At 35.8% G+C, this 15,640-nt stretch overlaps 2 protein-coding genes across 6 annotated transcripts in view; one reads left to right on the top strand and one right to left on the bottom strand.

Annotated features, from left to right (window-relative positions):
* Positions 1 to 2,237, bottom strand: part of ODR4 (odr-4 GPCR localization factor homolog) — a 40,088-nt gene extending 37,851 nt beyond the window's left edge. The window contains exon 1 of one of the 3 annotated variants that reach the window (XR_009052767.1): positions 2,027 to 2,236. The gene's annotated coding sequence lies outside the window, so the exon portion shown is untranslated. Of the gene's footprint in view, positions 1 to 2,026 lie in introns of all 3 variants that reach the window. The other 2 variants (XM_057728548.1, XM_057728549.1) reach the window with 2 other exon arrangements.
* A 509-nt stretch (positions 2,238 to 2,746) lies between these two features.
* The window catches only part of TPR (translocated promoter region, nuclear basket protein), a 60,990-nt gene continuing 48,096 nt past the window's right edge, over positions 2,747 to 15,640 (top strand). For 2 of the 3 annotated variants that reach the window (XM_057726342.1, XM_057726344.1), the window contains exons 1-12: positions 2,830 to 3,112; positions 4,616 to 4,720; positions 6,602 to 6,675; positions 8,594 to 8,690; positions 9,784 to 9,887; positions 10,230 to 10,394; positions 11,157 to 11,249; positions 11,680 to 11,760; positions 11,841 to 11,928; positions 12,701 to 12,841; positions 13,262 to 13,353; positions 13,619 to 13,816. In XM_057726342.1, coding sequence (XP_057582325.1) covers positions 2,962 to 3,112; positions 4,616 to 4,720; positions 6,602 to 6,675; positions 8,594 to 8,690; positions 9,784 to 9,887; positions 10,230 to 10,394; positions 11,157 to 11,249; positions 11,680 to 11,760; positions 11,841 to 11,928; positions 12,701 to 12,841; positions 13,262 to 13,353; positions 13,619 to 13,816 — 1,389 coding nt within the window. In that variant the 5' untranslated portion in view covers positions 2,830 to 2,961. Of the gene's footprint in view, positions 3,113 to 4,615; positions 4,721 to 6,601; positions 6,676 to 8,593; positions 8,691 to 9,783; positions 9,888 to 10,229; positions 10,395 to 11,156; positions 11,250 to 11,679; positions 11,761 to 11,840; positions 11,929 to 12,700; positions 12,842 to 13,261; positions 13,354 to 13,618; positions 13,817 to 15,640 lie in introns of all 3 variants that reach the window. The other variant, XM_057726343.1, reaches the window with a different exon arrangement.

The following is a 15,640-nucleotide window of genomic DNA, read 5'->3' on the forward strand; positions in this document are numbered from 1 at the left end:
GGTAGGCGATATATACACACCCTTGTTTTACAGATGAAGAAACTGAAAGGGAAAAAGGTAACCTGCCAAAGTGAAAGAGCTGGTAAGTGGCAACGGTAGGACTTCAGGCAGTCTGGCTCTAAAATCCATTTCTTAAATACTATTCATATATAGTATGCTCACACTGAAGAGTCATACCCAGTCTCTCAATTAAACTTTCACTAAGGGGGACTCCTGTTCTGTTCTCTCGCCAGTTTATGGATGAAAATCAGCATATTCCTCTTACTGGCTCATGCTTCTTTGAGTTTCTGCAGCTCAAATAATAAATGATGATCTCAAGGAGTTCATACTGAGTGCAGGAGAAACAAATGTAAAGACATGATTCCAAAAACTCTATGAAATAGCCATAGAGAGACTGAAGAAACACAGTTGCAGCATTCTGAACAGAGGTCAAAGTCATTTAAGTCCTGCAAAAAAAAAAATTCCAATCTTATTCAGGACAGCAAAGGCTAGGCAACTCTAGATGTACTGGGGTGGCTTAACTGACACCAGAAAAATAAACTGTCAGTCACAATGCTTTTGCATTACTTTAAAACTAAAGCCCAGAGAATTCGTTCCAGTTTGAAATGCCCTATTAGATGATCTTTTTCCAAAGTGCCTGTTCGGTTTTGTCTCAAAATGCATTAAATTTCTTACTATCTCTCAGATTAGCACTTTTTTTTTTTTTGGCTAAGTTTAGAACTGCCTGTCTAAATCATTAATGCCTCTATAAAGTTAAGGGCTTTCCACTTTTAGCACCTTAAGGTATGTATTTCCATGTATTAAACTTTTTTCGCTTCATCATGCTATTCTACTCCTTTTCATTCTGCCCTAAATAGTTCTTAATTCTTATAAGAAATAGCAGTGACAGTGACTCCAAGGTTATGATATGTAACTTTCTAATCTTACTTTCTCCAAAGGGTCATCTACTAGCCATGTTAATGTGTAGGAAACTTAGAATAGGAAGATGAAAATCTTTGGGTTATGAAATCTGGTTGACCGTCAGATTTTTTTTCTTTAGTGCTCCTTCAAAATTCTGAAATGTAGCTAACCATACTTTATAAAGGACACTGCTAAAAATGTAGATCTTCTCTTACACATTTCCATTTTTCCTGAAATGCTGTGTATCAGCAAAAGCTTTGCAAGCTGTCCAAATGCTGACTTGAGACCACTCAACTTTCCCAGACTCTGGTTTCCTAGCCTACAAAATAAAGAATTTGGATCATAGCAGGTCTGAAAACCCACCTAAATTTAGGATTCTGTAAGTCCAAATACAGAACATCTGCTTTTTTTTCCCAAATGGTAGATCAACAATGATAATACTGTGGACCTAGAACATAATACAGCACCGCCCATACCAGCAACCTTAATTAAGGTGCTTATATAAAATATTTTGGGGTAAAGAAACAACCTTAAGCTCCTTACCCAAGGTCTGCTACTGCGGGAAATGTAGGGAGGACGACATTAGCAATGCTTTACTTTCAGTAAAGAATTTAACAAATTCTTTTAAAAGAGTAATCAAACATGAAGCAATCTACAGATTCAGCTTAGAAATCAGAATTACAATCTGGAAACAAGTACTTCTGTTACGGTGGCAGGGTGAGAAATGGCTTTTAAGAATGTGTTTCAAAACTTCTGTTTCAACAGTTTTTCAGTTTCAACAATATAAACACAACACAACATTTCTGTAACGTTACCTTAAAACTACAAATAAAAGCCACTATCAAACTCCTCTTGGTTTTTTAAAATCCTCTTCCTAGAAAATAAATCGAGCTCCTAAAATTCCTGTTGAATCAGTTACCCACTCGGCCACACACACACACACACAAATCTAAGTAAGTCTCATAACTGGATTTGAGTGTGTTGTACAGGAGTGTCCGTCCATATGGCTCCTACACTGTATTCCTTTCTTTCCTCCTTAAAAAGGCAGTTCTCTGTGCCCGAGGGCGCGCGCGCGCGCGCACACACACACACACACACACACACACACACCCTCAGGCTGACTCACCTGTACTCAGACTGCAGACAAATCTGTCGAGCTGTCAGACCACCTGAGAAGGGGGTTTACCGTGCAAGTACCAGCCTCCAGGGACCAGATTCCAGCCCGGTCCCAATTCCACTGTGAGTGAATTCATCAGAAAGCGACGTTCTTCCCGCACCTCACTTCCCACTCTAAACCCGGGGTCTCTGAAATCAGGTGGCGCAGATTGATGACGCACGCTGGCCCCCTCCTTTCACCGCAGCGCCTCAGTCAAAGCGACTGCGGTCGCCACCCCGCCCCCTTCCGGGCGCCATTGAGAGCGTGGCGGTAGCCCGGCGCCTGCCGTCCGGCCCTGCCGGGACCGATGCCCTCTAGTGGCCCAGTGTCTAAAAGCCGCCAAAGAGGACGACCCATGGCATCCCGGAGCTTTGACGGTAAGGTTGCCCCGCTCTTCAGGGAGGAACGTGGGTTGACGAGTACTATGTGGCGCCACCTCGCGGACAAGTGGTCATGCGTCAGGCAACGAGAGCCGGGGGGCGGGTAGGAAGCGGAATTGGTGGTGCGGAATTGGGCTCACGGAAGGGATTGGAAAACACTACGCTTCCCAGAAGGCTGCGCGGCTTGAAGCGGGTGGAAAAGAGAGCCGGAAAGCGGAGTGCGCGGCAGGGGTCAGAGGCGGCCTCTGAACTCGGATTCCCAGGGTGCACAGCTTCCGGCGGCTGCGCGCGCACTGCGGGCGCGGGCGCGGGCGTGGGCGCTGTGGCGCGACTGGGGCCGCCGCTAACGCAGGACTCGATTTCCCAGGGTCCCGCCGCGGGAGTCTCCGGCGGGCGGGCGCGCGGGAGCCACAGAGCGAGGTGGCAGAGGCCGCCGCCCGGGCTTCTGGGTCCTCTTGGTCTTCGCCTTTCTTCTCCGTTTCTGCTCCGTCCGCCGCTGCCGCCGCGGTCCCCGGCCCGATCGACATGGCGGCGGTGTTGCAGCAAGTCCTGGAACGCACGGAACTGAACAAGCTGCCTAAGTCCGTCCAGAACAAACTTGAGAAGTTCCTTGCTGACCAGCAGTCCGAGATCGATGGCCTCAAGGGGCGGCACGAGAAATTTAAGGTGGAGAGCGGTAAGTGCGACGCTCTTCCCGCCCTTGCTTCTGGGCCCGACCCCGCAGCGGTGGCTGGTCTCCGCCCCTTGCAAGCTCGCCCCGTCCGAGGCTTCTCCGGCGGCTTCGCTTCCCCGGCTCCGTGGGCACCATAGGCCTTCTCTCAACTGCTCCCCTCGCAGTTTGATACGAAGGAGCTTGCTTGTTTGTAAAACCTGAATCCACATTGAGTTCCCGTTTTCTTTGTAATTAGGGTAGTCTCATTTAGGGACCCTGAATGTTGTCCGGCAAACTGAAATTGTGAAGATTTGGGTCTGCTTACACCGGAGTAGGTGTCTGCGACTCCTAACTCTTCTAAACCTGGAGTACCCTGTCTGTATGTTGCACGTTAAATGATAGTAATTTCCGCTTCGTTTTCTAGTCATCTGCGTCCAAAGGCCTGTGTCTTTACTGATAACTTACTGCGCTTGTTCTTGAGTGTGTCTCGCTGTGGTCCGGTAATGAACTAGATGTTCACAAAAACAAGTAGGTGCATAATACAGCGCTGGAAACACAGTGAACGTGCAGTAAATGTTTAATATATTCGACTTCTCTTTAAAAGTTGGAGTTCGATAGAAAATATATTGACTTGTTTGTTTATAAATACCTGTCGTAGACCCTCAAGTAAGAAAGTTCCTGCCAATAGTGACTTGAACATCGCTGAAGCAAAATTAAGAGCTTAGAAATTACCATTAGTAAATTACAGACCGTCTGTTGTGTGTCTTGGTTTACCAGGATTTTTGCAGGGGGCTGGAGGGGAGGTAGATTGCTAACTGGCTTTTGCTAAGTGGATTGAAAATTCTGAATAAGTTTTCATTTCCAAAAAATAAATGTAGTTATCAAGCAGAAGTGATGTTGAAAATTAATTCTCTGAATCCCAACACTGGATATAGTACGCTGCATTCTATTTGTTAATTTACACAGTAAACATTGAGTGTCTTCTATGTGCTTCTACTGTGCTGAACAGTGCACTATCAGTCACTTCCCTTGGAAAGTTAACATGTTTATTTTTACATAAATTTAGTAATTTTATACGTTCAGGTATTATTTTGGCTATTTTTAATACAAGCCTTTTTAAAGCAAAGCAGTTTTTAACCTAAATAATTTTTTCACCGTTTAATAAATGTATCTTTTTGGTTTGCTTTATACTAAGAAGTCTGCTAATGTGTAGGGAAAATACTGTGATAAATAAGACATGTTGCCTGCCTTGAAGAATATCATCTTGTGGAATAGACAGAAAAATAATTTGTTAAAACACTTGCAGGCCTTCTTTTCTTTTGTCATGTACATAGAAGTCAGTTGGAAATATTGAATTAAAGTCCTTTTCTGTACTCGATCTATTTATCTTTGCTCAAATTGTCTGTTATTTGGAGTGTGGGTTCCAATACTACGTCTTAAATTTTAAAATCAAGATTATTAAAAATAGTACCAGTATTGACAATGTATACATGTGTGTTTGATGCCCCCTCCCACAATCATCTATAGAACAACAGTACTTTGAGATAGAGAAGAGGCTGTCCCACAGTCAGGAGAGACTTGTGAATGAAACCCGAGAGTGCCAAAGCTTGCGGCTTGAGCTGGAGAAGCTCAGTAAGTACTTAAGTATATCTTTCTAATATTTCTGAAGTATTGAGGTCTTCAAATACTTCTTTGTATGCTTTGAAAACATTTACTTACTGTATATGAAAATACTGATTGTCCTTGTTTTCATTTATGGTAATATTATGGTAATATTTTTATTTATAGTAAATTTTTTTTTCATTCATTGGCAAAGACTTTGAAAGAATACAGAACTTAATGGTCAGGAGGCATGGGTTCTAATTCTGACTGCTATTAAAAACTGTTTTGTCATATGTTTAATTATTGTTTATAAAATGGCTAGATCCACTTCTCTGTCTACTTAAACAGCTGTATAGGTCAAATGAGGTATATATGAAAGCATTTTGAAAAGGCTAAAGCATTAGGCAACTGAAAAAGTAAAGAGAGTAACTTAATTATTTTTATGTTGTTGAAAAATTAAAGCCTATTAGTTCCATTCTTCTATTCATGTTCTAATTTTCGTTATAATTTTTATAAATATTTATGAATCTCAGGATGTGATTTCCTCTTTAAGGCCTAATTCCCTTGAAAGATGAACAGCTAATTTTCTTCTTAATTAGTTTTCTTACATCAACTCCTAGAAAGTACACAGGATCTTAAAGGTCCTGACATTTCTTGGAAGGATGGTGTGTTTTATGTGCTTTGTTTACAATAGAAAAAAAGCAAATGTCAGAAAGATCTTTATAGAGTAGGGACAAAATTTGTTATTAGGTATAGCTGGATTTTAATTTGATTGGGAATGCAAGAATCTAATAATCAAGAGAATGGCTGAAACATTAGTCTTCCGTCTTAACCAGGTCCATGCCCATCAGGTATATGTTTGAGTCCATAATCTTTGTTAATTTTGGCACATCTCATTTTTAAAATGTGACGTATACATGTCATGGTATGTATACATGTGTAATGAGGGTATAGATACTTATTGAGTAGCCACATCTGATTTATCACCTGTACATAGTTTTGTCTTGGCATAAAAAAAAGGTTTGTAGAGCAATAGTGCTAAAAAATTTCAGGAAAATGACTGTGGTCACAGCTACTTTTATGAGATCTAAAAAAGAGAGAGGGAGGAGAAGATGGGGATAAACCTAGATAGACATGCCTTCCTGGGGTGTACAGTTATGTTTTTATTTTTTTAGTGTATTCTGAATCTGTGAGTTTAGGAAGTGGTAAATAACATTAAAATGAAACAGAGAACAGACTAATTTAGCAGGTTTTTTTCTTTTAATAAGCCAGTTGTTTAACTCGGAATTAATAATAATGTATTTTTTCATTAAATTGCTAGCACATAACGTAGATGTATTTTAGTGGAAGAAAGTTTCAGAAAGTATGCTCTTCTTAATTATTGGTATATGTTTAGAAGAGAAACTATAAGGGGAGATAGCCTATTATGAGTGGAGATTGTGGGACTGAAAATTCAATATCAAGCATAGCTCTTTTTTAGGGTGGTAAGCCAGCTGAATTACAGTTATCCATTATTGTGTTTTACTCTGTATGCGTTTTATACAGATGTGTACATTTGTGTTTTTCACTTAATTTTTAATTTGTAAATACAATTCACTTTTTTATGATTGACTTAGAAGATTTCATTGAAAAATAAGGAAATTGGTAATTGCAAATGCTGTTTCCTCAAAGTGTTGGCTAGAATGATCACAAATATGATTTTGAAGACAGGGTAGCATATTTAAAAATTTGTGCTAGAAGTACAGTAAATGTGGATTGTGCTCATGAATTTGGAATGCAGTGTTGTACAGCTCAACCTTTCTGAAACTCAGTTTCTTAATTTCAAAATGTCTGTGGGTGACAATTGAATAAAATCTGTCATTGCAAACTTTAAGCTTATGTGTGTGTGTTCATAAAATTCCTTTTATCCAGATAGTCAACTGAAGGCACTAACTGAGAAAAACAAAGAACTTGAAGTTGCTCAGGATCGCAATATTGCCATTCAGGTAATAAAAGTTATTCCCGTGAATAAAGCTAATCGTAAACATGATACTTGAAGTTTTCTATTCTGATTGTGCTTATTGGTTATTTAGTCAATGGGTAGATGAAATATGTTCAGTTAGGAGAAGCTACTAACAAAAATGTGTGTACATAAATTCCTTAATAGGATTTTATATTTTAATGATTGATTGGACATTCCTTTTACTTAATAGAATATGTAAGTACTTGATATAAAAAAACACTTGCTTTTAGCTGTGTAGCTCTTAAAGTCATGATTTAAAAAAGAATTTTTTGCATTCTAAGTAAGGTGCCATAAATCTGTAAGTAGGGTAGCCATTCATAAATCCATCTATCTGTCCATCCACCCACTCACCCACTTACCTACCTAACTTCCTTTCATTCTTTTAGAAATTAACTATTTAATGCTTGCTATTGCCTAGGCATTATTTCAAGTATTGTGATAATAGTTGGGGATGTGGGTGAATCCACATTGGTAATCATTTCCTTAGAGTAGTGATTAAGAATAACAGATTGAATATGATGACAAGGATTGCGGGCCAATTTGTTTAATAAAGTGGCCATACCCCGTGATTCTTTGACCAGATAAACCCTTAGAATCTTGCCATTGCTTTTTAAAAATTTGCATTTGATTTGAGGTTAAAACATATTTGATATATAGAAGATCCTTAGAATAGGAAGGAGTGATAGACTTGATCCAATAGAAATTTAAAGCACTGTATAAAAAGAACTAAAAAGCAAATAAATCATTAAAAAGTATTTTCTCAATAAAAAAAGTCTATATATATCCTTAATACATGACTACTTTCAAATTATAAGAAAAATCATTCAAAAGGGGAAATGAGCAAAGGAATTTTTAAAACCAGACAGGAAGCTGTACAAATAGCCAATAGCAATATGAAATATTATTCTACTTCACTTGTAATCAGAAAAGTGCAGATAATGCATTAGGGTAGTTATTTTTCACCTCTCCATGTTACAATTGATTTTTTTTCTCTCTTTTTTTAAAAGCATAATCTTCAGTTCTAGCATAAGTGGCTTGAGATTGGCACTTAAGACTTAAAGAAAAGCCTATAAATTGCCATTGTCTTGCTGCAAAGCAATTTGATAAAATATTTTAAGGGTTTTAAGTAATTCCATTTCTGGGGATCTTTCGTGAGAAATAATTTGAACCAGGATACAGTGATATTCATTGAAATTTTTTTTTAATTAATTAACTTATTTGGTTGTTTATTTATTGGCCGTGTTGGGTCTTTGTTGCTGCACACGGGCTTTCTCTAGTTGCAGCAAGTGGGGGCTACTCTTCAGTGTGGTGCATGGGTTCCTCATTGCCGTGGCTTCTCTTGTGGCGGAGCATGGGCTCTAGGCGCATGGGCTTCAGTAGTTGCAGCACATGAGCTCTATAGTTGTGGCTCATGGGCTTTAGAGCACAGGCTCAATAGTTGTGGTGCATGGGCTTAGTTGCTCTGTGGCCTATGGAATCTTCCTGGAGCAGGGATCAAACCCGTGTTCCCTGCATTGGCAGGCAGATTCTTAACCACTGTGCCACCTAGGAAGTCCTGAAATTTTATTTTATGACAGCAAAAATTAGAAGTAAATTAAGTTTCCTATAAAGGGGTATTGATTTAATTATATAATTATATGACACAAGTGATTAAAAAGTGACATGGGAAATTTTTTGGGAGTCTAGGAAAAGTAATTTTTAAAAATCCAAAATATGAACAGAAGTGTTGACATTATGGGTAATTTTTAAACATTTTGATGTATAAGCCATAAGTAAGAAAACTAACCATTTTTAAACCACAGCTAATGTTAACTGAGGTACCAATTCATGCTCATTTCTAAATATTTGATCAACTTGATTTTCTTAATTAAATGTATTACACTTACTCCTTTATATGACAGAGCCAGTTTACAAGGACAAGGGAAGAATTAGAAGCTGAGAAAAGAGACTTAATTAGAACCAATGAGAGACTATCTCAAGAACTTGAATATTTAACAGGTATGAAGAAGTACCTTAGTCTCTACTTCACTATTTCCTTTCTCTTCTAATAGTGCTAGGATTTAATCCCCAGTCCATTTCTATTAGCTGGTATTTGTCATAGCTCAGAATAGAGTTCAGAGTAATATCATGTTGTTTTCTCCTACTCATTTATCTTTAAATCATTCCGAGCACGTTTAAAGAAGTATCTATAGACACATACACAATTGAAAAACATCTGAAAGAATTTGGACCAAGGTTTATATACTACAATATTATTTATAGTATCAAATTGAAAACTTTTGATCTTCAGTTATAGAGGCTGAACTCCTTTGTTTCATATGGGCACCCTTGCTAATATAAACTAATCACAAACATTCAATATAAGAGCCTAAAAGGAGAGCCCATATTTAAAAGCACAGGCTGAAAGAATTAGGAAGCAAGAATATATGATATTTCAACATAGAATATAATATGTAATACAGTTGATGTAGTCAAGGGAATGTGACTCTTAAGCAGTTTAATGGTATCCATTTCCCTTTGGTTCCTTTTTATAAGATTTTTGAGAATTTTTATTTCTACTGAAGGAAGAATTTTCAAATATTTATGTTACTGTACAGTAACAGTCAATTAGGTAACTATTCTAGTCTCAGAAAAATTATTTCAAAGTTTTTGTTGATGATTTTGATCAGTAGTGGGTAGGTAATGTTAAATTTTTTCATAAAAATTAAGCATTTGTATTCCTTTTGTTTTGAGTATAAGGTTTTGATATATCATTGCTTTTTAACTTAAGAAATGGCTATTTTGTGAAATTTTAATAGACCTTTGGTTAATATGAGGAAAATTGATGTTAATATTGTGTATTTAGCCTTAGATTCTGCATTTAAAATAAGATAACCAGTATAATTTACATGTTTGGTTGGATGCATGAATTTGGCTTCATCATCTATTTGTTAAAATTAAATTTGTGATTAAGTATGGCAGAAGCAAGTTAAAATAGAAGAGTTGAGAACTACTTATATTGTGTTAAATGTTTATGTTCCTAGAGATGTATTTTTGATGTTTGATTCCTCTGAGTATTCGTCATTTTCACATTCTCTTCTGACCTTTCTAGAGGATGTTAAACGTCTAAATGAAAAACTTAAAGAAAGCAATGCAACAAAGGGTGAGCTTCAGTTAAAATTGGATGAACTTCAAGCTTCTGATGTTTCTGTTAAGGTGGGAAACAAATAATTTCTTATACACAAAATACAACTTTAGCTTAAAACTCACCTAAATTAAATTTTAGATATAGGCAAGTTGTATATAAAGTAATTAAAAGCTGCATTTTTTAATATCAGGGAATTAAGTTTTAAGACAGTTTTAATTGAGCTGTTTTGCTTATGTGATGTTTGTTTCATATAGTTCTTACCTGATTCTGTTTTCTGTTAAGAATCCACGCAAATACTTATTTCTAGTGTAAAATAAAATTCTGCTTGTGTCCCGTAGCTACACACAAAATCTTTTGAATAACCATGTATTATCTTTAACTGTAAACGTTTTTTCCTCGTATTTCCTTAGTATCGAGAAAAACGCTTGGAGCAAGAAAAGGAGTTGTTACATAATCAGAATACATGGCTGAATACAGAGTTGAAAACCAAAACTGATGAACTTCTAGCTCTGGGCAGAGAAAAAGGAAATGAAATTCTAGAGCTTAAATGTAACCTTGAAAACAAAAAAGAGGAGGTAAGTTAGTAAAATTGTATCTTCATGTTGGTTACAATTTATATTTGTGTGCCAGCTTATAAAAATTTGTTCAGTGGAGTAACAAATATATTGTAAGATTAGGGGTCAGATGTGGAGGACATAACTGGTAAACATTTGGCCTAGTAAATTAACCAATTGCATTTTTTTTATTGGAGTATAATTTCTTTACAGTGTTGTGCTAGTTTCTGCTGTACATTGTAGTGAATCAGCCATATGTATCCCCTCCTTTGTGGCCCTCCCTCCCCCCTCCCCCACCCCCATCCCAGAGCACCGAGGTGAGCTCCCTGAGCTATACAGCAGATTCCCACTAGCTGTCTGTTTTACACAAGATAGTGTATTTATGTCAAACCTAATCTCTCAATTCATCCCACCCTCCCCTACCATGTCCAGATGTCCTTTCTCTACATCTGCATCTCTTTTCTAGATTCCACATACATGCGTTAATATACAGTATTTTTCTCCTTCTGATTTGCATTTAAGTAAAGATCTTAAGATTTATTCTTTGATGAGTTTTGATATTGTCTACTGTCTTATGTATCTTTACTAAGATACATGTTTAAGAAGTGGTGGTTTCTGTGAGCTATTATTTTTCATTTTCTTAAACATTCATATTTTATGTAAAATGCTTTTTTGGGTATGAGGGATTATTTTGCTTTTAGTTGGCAGCTAAACTTTATATCAAGTTAATTTCAGTTAATACAATATCCTCTCCCCCACCCAATTCTACTTTTTTGTTTCTAGGTTTCTAGAATGGAAGAACAGATGAATGGCTTGAAAACATCAAATGAAAATCTTCAAAAGCATGTAGAGGATTTGTTGACCAAACTGAAAGAGGTGTAGTTGACCACTTTAAAATGTCTTTTTTACAAAAATATTGTAATACTTAGGAAGCTGTTGATTTATAAAATAATTTCATGTTTTCAACTGTTCCTGGCACCATAAGATGGCCAGGGCACTTTTATATGATGTAGGTAGGTTAAAACTGTTAGAGTCAAGTATATACTATATGCAGAGTACCTGTGTAAAAATGAGTATGGTTAATTTTAATTACATTTAAATATTCTACATTAAGATAAAAATATCATTAACATTTTATCCTTAAGGTAATTCATCTCTATCATGACAACTGATTTTAATTTTAGTGTTTTAATCTTTATCTCTTTACTTTCAAAATTGAATTTTTTATCTTGGTGTTTGATAAGCATTCTAAATTCAGCTCAAATGAGACTGTAGTAAGTGGATTTTGGTGTTTGTTTTTTTTTAGGCCAAGGAACAGCAGGCCAGTATGGAAGAGAAATTCCACAATGAATTAAACGCTCACATGAAACTATCTAACCTTTACAAGGTAGGTACTGTATCATACATTTTAGTGTCCTAATGTTGCATTATTGGATATTGGGTAACTTTTTTAAGATTAAATTTTAGAGTGCTGCTGATGATTCAGAGGCAAAGAGCAGTGAACTGACCCGAGCAGTGGATGAATTACACAAACTTTTGAAGGAAGCTGGAGAAGGTAAGACTTTTCAATTATGGGAAGATTATTTTGTTTTTAGATAGAAGATACTGTTTTCTTTACCCTTGTATAGATTTTTGGATTTAGAGGTCAGGTAACTTTCTTAGGGACAAAATTTGATATAGAAGAAAGATCCTTAGATCAAGAAATTTTAAATTCTATTTTCAGAAAATAGCATATTTGAAAATATAGGTAGCTAATATGTTTTTATTTCTTTCATTAGTAACCTTATATATATTCTTTCACTTTGAAACATTTAGTTTGATAAATACATATGGGTTTATAGTTTGGGTACTCTCTTAATCCATAAATAAGCCTTACTTTTTAAGTTACAAATAGTATGTTTTAAAGTCCTTCATTTTCTTATATTCTTGCCTTTTTTTTAATGTAAGTTATTTTTGCATGATTTTTTCCAGTCATTTCCTATGTTCTAGACATCCAAGATCAGATTAAAACCAAAGTGATTCTTAGAGTTTCTTTTTTACAACTTGAGTTCCCCTCCTGTTTTCCCCTCTTATAAAAGGGACATCAAAAGGAGAAATGGATTGACTAGGGCAGGACACCTCAGGAATTATAAGTACATCAAAAGCTTCCAGTGGGTAATAACTGTCAGCCACAGCCTCTGTAGAATTTAATATTATCTGCTGAAGGGAGACTATTCAGACTATTCTGTCAGAAGACTAAGAGAATAATGACTGTTCAGTTACATTTTATAAACTCAAAAAGATTTTAATTATATGTTTGGTTATTCTGTCTCTAAAAATGTTTTTAGCCAATAAAGCAATACAAGATCATCTTCTAGAGGTGGAGGAATCTAAAGATCAAATGGAAAAAGAAATGCTTGAGAAAATAGGAAAATTAGAGAAGGAATTAGAGAATGCAAATGACCTGCTTTCTGCCACAAAACGTAAAGGTATGGATTAATAGATGCTTATTAAAGGCTTGAAATACTAGAACTTCCCTACATAGTCCTCACTTAACTTTCACTAGTAGTGCTTCTTTGTCATGTTGTGATGTAGGAAACATTAAATTATAGCATTAGAATTTATTTTTAGTTCAGCATTACTCTTTATCTTTATTGTATTGTCAGGTATAAGTACCATTTGATCACACATAATTGTGTGTCAATTTCCAAAATAGTTTTAACTATAATTACTGCATGATTTTTAGAATTGTGTTACATGACAATTTCCTATCATAGTTTATATAGTCTTCAGAGGAATTTGTATGTAATGTATAGTAGGTGTCACTTTTTACTTGTTTGGTAAGAAATATTAGTGGCTTTACTTTGAAATTTTACAAAAATATAGTAGATTTCTGTGTGTTGGCATAGGGGCCATCTTGTCTGAAGAAGAACTTGCAGCCATGTCTCCTACTGCAGCAGCCGTAGCTAAGATAGTGAAACCTGGCATGAAGTTAACTGAGGTAAGAATGATATAAAATCTTGTTATTTTCCTTCAGCAAAAGTGTTCAGATCTCTCTGACACTTATTCCCCAGAAAAATTATCCTTAAAGTTGTCTAGTGATTAATGGATCATTTTAGGAAAGGCTTTCTTGGTTCCTGGTTTTGTGTGACGTATAGTAAACATTACCATCTTATATGATTGCTAATGAATGTTTATAAGGAAGTTAGACAGACTATATATATCTGTTTTGCTTAGGTTTAAAATGACCTCTCTCCTTCTTTCAGCTGTATAATGCTTATGTGGAAGCTCAGGATCAGCTGCTTTTGGAGAAACTAGAGAACAAAAGAATTAATAAGTATCTAGATGAAATAGTGAAAGAAGTTGAAGCCAAAGCACCAATTTTGAAACGCCAGCGTGAGGAGTATGAACGTGCACAGAAAGCTGTGGCAAGTTTATCTGTTAAGCTTGAACAAGCTATGAAGGTTGGTTCCGTTCTTAAATTTTAACTGTAGGAAAAATACATATGAGAAATAACTTACTAGATAGGGTAGTTCTTTCTTAGAATTAAAGAATTTAGGTAAAAAAGTTAACCACTTTTTCAGTGAAAGGGTAATTGCATATTTTAAAGCTTGTCATTACATTATTATTTTTTTTTTTTTGGCACACGGGCTTAGTTGCTCCGCAGCATGTGGGATCTTCCTGGAGCTGGGATCGAACCCGTGACCTCTGCATTGTCAGGCAGATTCTTAACCACTGCGCCACCTAGGAAGCCCCGTCATTACATTATTAAACATCCGTAATGGCAAAATGTTTTATCTTTATTCAGCTAACATTGAAAATCTTTAGCATTTTTTAAGACATTTGAGATGTTTTCTGTAGGGTTCTCTAGTGCATGATAAATAGCCCAAATCTCCTTGGGCTACTCTTCAGGTTAAAATAACAATCTCTCTCTGTAATAGAATCTTTCTAAATTTAGCAGTAGTCATTTTTTGTCAGGCAGTTCTGATACTCTGTCTAGAAACGATAATATTGTTTGACTATTGAAAAGAACTTCTTTTTTTAAATATCATTTCACAATTTGGCAAATCTTTATATATGTTATTTTGTTACTGTTCTTTTGCGTGTTAGAAGTACCAAGGAAGTTTGTAAATATGCTTTACCTCCTAAGATTCCTTTTTAATAGATAATGGTTTAAAAAGAGTATTTATATACTGATAATGTTTTTAGGATATAACTGTTAATATTACTGAGAAATCTTCAAGACTTATTTAACAAGTTTTATTGAGGAAAATCAGTTAAATCAATTTGTATCTGCTGTTCTAAACTGATAAATTTTTTTCTTTTTTTCTTTTTTTAGAGAATAATATAAATTGTATTCTTAATTCAACTTAAACTTTTGTTGCTGTTGCTATTACAATTTGGATGTCAGTTTAAATCAGGGTGTATTGTGTCTAATGGTCTCTTTCTTCTGAATTAAATGATGTCTAGCAGTCTTGCTTTAACAGAATATTGGGTTTTAGACACACCCCTGCTCCTCTGGTGTGTTTTAAAAAGAGGTCCTTTGGATCTACGTGACTTTCTCACTGTTGAGAGTGAGAATTTTACTTGGAGCTCATTGTCTGAAGGAGGTGGTAAAGTAGAGGGGCTTAAGAATCAGATAATAGCAACTCTTCATTGTGGGAAAAACCTATTTGTTAATTCATCACTAATGTACAGTACAGTAATAAATACAGACTTTTTTTCATAACTGCCAAAGACTTTAAAGATAATTTCTGTATTTTTCTATAGTTGAATCTTCTGTCCATAACATACATCATGTCCAGTCTAGATTCTGTGGTGCTTGTTAGATTCTTAGAATTTTTTACTTCCTTCCTTGGCATCTTAATTGATTGTTCTTAATTACTTCCTTCCTTGGCATCTTAATTGATCCCAGTTTGAACTCAGTAGATTTGTGTCATTAACATCTTTCATTAATATTTGCCTGCTTCATTTTGTGACATACTTGTCCCTACTGAAATTGGTTTATTCATGTACCCCAACGGCATTGTGCTGAGAGGTACTTGAAACACCAGGATATATATGAGCTATCTTTCACTCGAATAGTATGTAAAACATTATCATGTGAAAATAATACATTAAGAAGCAAAATTTGTATGAATTTGAGATAAAACATAAGGTTTCAAAGATATTTTGTGCTTACGTCAAGCTCCTTAGAACTGTGCACCTAAATCTTTAATGATATTGTGATGCTAAACTTTACAGAGCACTACAGTATGCTGTAATTTCTTTTTTCTTTTAGCAGCCTT

Source organism: Hippopotamus amphibius, chromosome 3 (genome assembly GCF_030028045.1).
Source record: "Hippopotamus amphibius kiboko isolate mHipAmp2 chromosome 3, mHipAmp2.hap2, whole genome shotgun sequence".
Classification (NCBI taxonomy): Eukaryota; Metazoa; Chordata; class Mammalia; order Artiodactyla; family Hippopotamidae; genus Hippopotamus; species Hippopotamus amphibius.